The sequence below is a fragment of the Egretta garzetta genome, unplaced genomic scaffold, assembly GCF_000687185.1.
Source record: "Egretta garzetta isolate BGI_Z169 unplaced genomic scaffold, ASM68718v1 scaffold7, whole genome shotgun sequence".
NCBI classification, from domain to species: Eukaryota; Metazoa; Chordata; class Aves; order Pelecaniformes; family Ardeidae; genus Egretta; species Egretta garzetta.
In genome coordinates this window covers 4,770,655-4,774,198 of record NW_009260350.1, presented here as the reverse complement: position 1 = coordinate 4,774,198, position 3,544 = coordinate 4,770,655, and the positions used below count along the sequence as shown (strand labels likewise).

The 3,544-nt window shown below is 55.3% G+C and overlaps 1 protein-coding gene across 1 annotated transcript in view; it reads right to left on the bottom strand.

Moving 5' to 3' along the window:
• The window catches only part of LOC104129950 (protein DGCR6), a gene marked incomplete at its 5' end in the record, with an annotated part of 7,815 nt that extends 4,275 nt beyond the window's left edge, over positions 1-3,540 (bottom strand). The window contains one exon of the mRNA XM_035898386.1: positions 3,403-3,540. Within this exon, the coding sequence (XP_035754279.1) occupies positions 3,403-3,540 (138 nt within the window). The remainder of the gene's footprint in view (positions 1-3,402) is intronic.
• Between the last annotated feature and the right edge of the window lie 4 nt (positions 3,541-3,544).

The window sequence follows — 3,544 nt, the reverse complement described above, 5'->3', positions numbered from 1 at the left end:
AACACGGGCCACCGAAGCTCATCGGGGCGCCAGCTTGGATGCCCCCCCAAGCCTCTGTGTTCCCTGGACACTGACAGAGCGGGAGCTGTAAATCACACCCAGATCCCATTTATCTGCTTAAGGAGCCGACCTCCTCAATAACCCTATCATTGTAACTGGAAAGCCAGGTTATCTTGTACTGATCACAGCATGCTGAAGTCTTGCTTGGCCCCCAGTGTTCCGGGGCTGCATTTTTGGCAGACCGAGAATGTTACCGGACTTTGCGCAATAGCCCCAACCAGGAGAACCCATCCCCTCCTGCCCCGCTGACACCTCGGCCTCAGCAGAGGAACCTCAGATGGCGCAGGGCGACCACGGGCGACGTCTGAGGCAGGCTGGGAGTGGGGAGTGGCGGGCACATTCCAGGGGCCCTCGCATGCTCCGCTGGCCACGGAGAGGGGCACTGCTGGAGGAAACCTCAACCCACCAGAAACTCCGCCGGAGAGGGGAGAGGAGAGCAGATGGATCGCAGGGGACAAGGAGAGCCCAGCTCAAATAAAAAGCCATGCGTGTGCAGAGGCGAGGCAATACAACCTCACTGGGCTGCACCGAGCCACAGGGCTCCTTTTGCAAGCCACGGGGCAAGTTGAGAAGCATAAAATCCCACCTACATACACAGGAAGGCTCCTTCTCTTGCAAGAAATAAACGGCACAAGTTCCAACATTTTACTCGTGCAACGCCGCCCCTCTGCAATGCAGTACATGGAGGCAGGGGCCCAGCTGGAAGCACCCGTGGGGGCAAGCATCCCTCCGCACAGGACGGAGAGGTCACAAGCCTGGGATTTCCTACACCAGCGGCCGGTGGTTTGAGAGACCCGGGCGGATCCGCCCAAGCGGGGAGCCGAGAGCCTGGGCACCGGATCTTCCCCCTGCTGCCCAGGGGAACACCCAGAATTTGAATGACAGAGGTCTCGGACCTGAAGAGTCTGGAAAAGAGCTGAGGTCTGTCTCCAGCATGGACATTATCAGTGGCTGTCTGCAGAAGGCCCGACCTAAACGAAGACTAATTATTACTTACACAGAGCTGGAGCTACCTCATGTAACCTTTCTTGGATGAACAGCAGTCCATTAGCCTCTTATGTTTTTAATTACATCCAGAGGTTTGGGAACACTTGGCTGAACTCCACGCTATGAAGGAGGATGCAGGACGGCGATCCACCAAAAGATCATCATAGAATCATGGACTGCTTTGGGTTGGAAGGGACCTGTAGAGGCCATCCAGTCCAATCCCCCTGCAGGAGCAGGGACACCTTTAACCAGATCAGGTTGCCCACAGCCCCGTCCAACCTGGCCTGAAATGTTCCCAGGGACGGGGCCTCCACCACTTCTCTGGGCAACCCCTGCCAGTGTTTCACCACCCTCATTGTAAGGAATTTCTTCCTTAGATCCAGTCTAAACCTACCCTGGTTTAGTTTAAAACCATCACCCCTTGTCCTGTCACAGCTGGCCCTGCTAAAAAGTTTATCCCCATCTTCCCTATAGGCTCCCTTTAAGCCCTGAACAGCTGCAATGAGGTCTGCCAGCAGCCTTCTCTTCTCCAGGCTGAACAACCCCAACTCTCCCAGCCTGGCCTCGTAGCAGAGGTGCTCCAGCCCTCGGATCATTTTTGTAGCCCTCCTTTGGCCCCGCTCCATCAGCTGCCCCACAGAACACACTTGGGGCAGGACCTTATCAGAATAAACGTGAAGAAATTCAAGACAACTTAAGCCTCAACGCAAGGAAAGGACTAATTGTTGCCTCCACTGTGGGATGCTAATGAGCTTCAGGAAGCGCGGTCCTTCAGCCTAGAGGTTCACACTCTGTGGGAGATAGGAAGGATTCACATCCCTGTTCCCCAAAGACCTTCCCTCCTCCCAGCTGCCCTGGGGGAAGGAGGTGGCAGCAGACCACCCTCTCCTCCACTTACTCTGCCAGAGGAGTGACTTTCCTTGGGTTTGAAAAAAAACCCACCCAGATTTAAATGCCCAGGTCCTGTTTAGCGTTGGCACCTGATTCTGGGCTACAGAAAAGTGCCAAAATCTTGGAGAAAAATAAGGCTTAAACACAAGCTTTTGCTTCAGCTCTGGTGGCCGGTGACCCCATATGATGGGCAAAGCTTTTTTTAAATGCTATGGGTTCCATGAGGAACCCAGACAGCTAAAATCTACATCGTGTATTACTCCTCCAGGGAGTCCAGTGCTGACCTTTCTCACAGGCGCTGGTCCTTGAACCCTTTAACCACAGAGGGCGGCTCCGATCAGACACTTGCCAATTGTCACTACCACGACTGACCTGTTCCCAAAATGCTCAACAGCAGAAATATCAGAGCATAGAAAAGGGCCGAAGTAACTCTAACGGCACCTGGAAAACGGGAGGGAGAGGCCGGGGGAAGGCAGAGGGAAGTAGGAAGGAGCTGCACATCACGGAGAGACGACACAGATATGGTCTACTGAATGCGCGAAGCCAACACTGGAAATGCCGTGAAACAGGCGGCGTGGGTTGTTCCTGGATGTAAGTACAAGTTTCTCCGAGACAGGAGGAACGGGGACAGCTAACAGGGGTCCAGCCTGGCTTCAGTTGCCTCAGTAGGAAACGAGGGACGTGGAAACACCGAAAGATCTGACAGCAAGGCCAAGGTCAGGAAAGAGCCTGTACTGAAACAGTTATCCCTTCGCCTTACGTGGAGCAAAGGAATTTCCCCTCTACATTTGAGCTCTGTTGATTAACATAACTAGCTGCTTGCAATTCCCTTTACCTTATAAAACTGCCCCTATCTTATCACTGATACAGCGATAAGTCCTCTGGGACTGAACATGCTCAAGTGCCTTTCTCCAAATGCCTTGGGATGCTGGAAGAAACGATTTCTGTGCTTACCGACCTCAAGGCAGTTTCCTCTTTATCGGTGCTACTAAGTAAAAGTTGACTGTTTTGAGTGTTCTCTGCTTTCTACTTGCTACGGCCTAACGCAGATTTCACGCACCCTCTCCACGTTTTCTGTCTGCATAAAGGCTTCAGCCCACCTCATAAAGAAGACTCATTAAAGCACTGCGGAGGGCATCGCTCTTTTGAAGCTCCTGAACTTCCACAGTTCCCAGATGGTGCCTGGCCCATGGCTATCCTGGGTGGCAAGAGCCTGGGCCCCCCACTTTTGGGGGGGGACAAAGGGCAGAGCAAGAGGAGGGGACCCCAAGTTGGGGGGGAACCCGGGGCTGTGCTAGCAGGATGCCAGGCTGGCTGGCGGCTCCCCGGGCTGCAGGGGGGCGACTGGTTGAACCCTCTGCAGATGCTGCCATGCCCCTGCCCTGCAGGAGGGGTCCTGCAGCAAAGGGGTCATCACCCCCCGGGGAAGGGAGCGCACCCCCGCGCCAGCCGGCCCCCCCTTACCTCCATCTCCCGCTGCTGGGCGGCACGGAGGAGCGGCAGATTGTGGGGCCTGCAGCACTGCTGGGCCTCCTTGTGCCGGTGGAAGAGCTCCTGCTTCAGCCCTGCCACCGGGACGGGGACGGGCAGGGGGTCAGGGCACGCC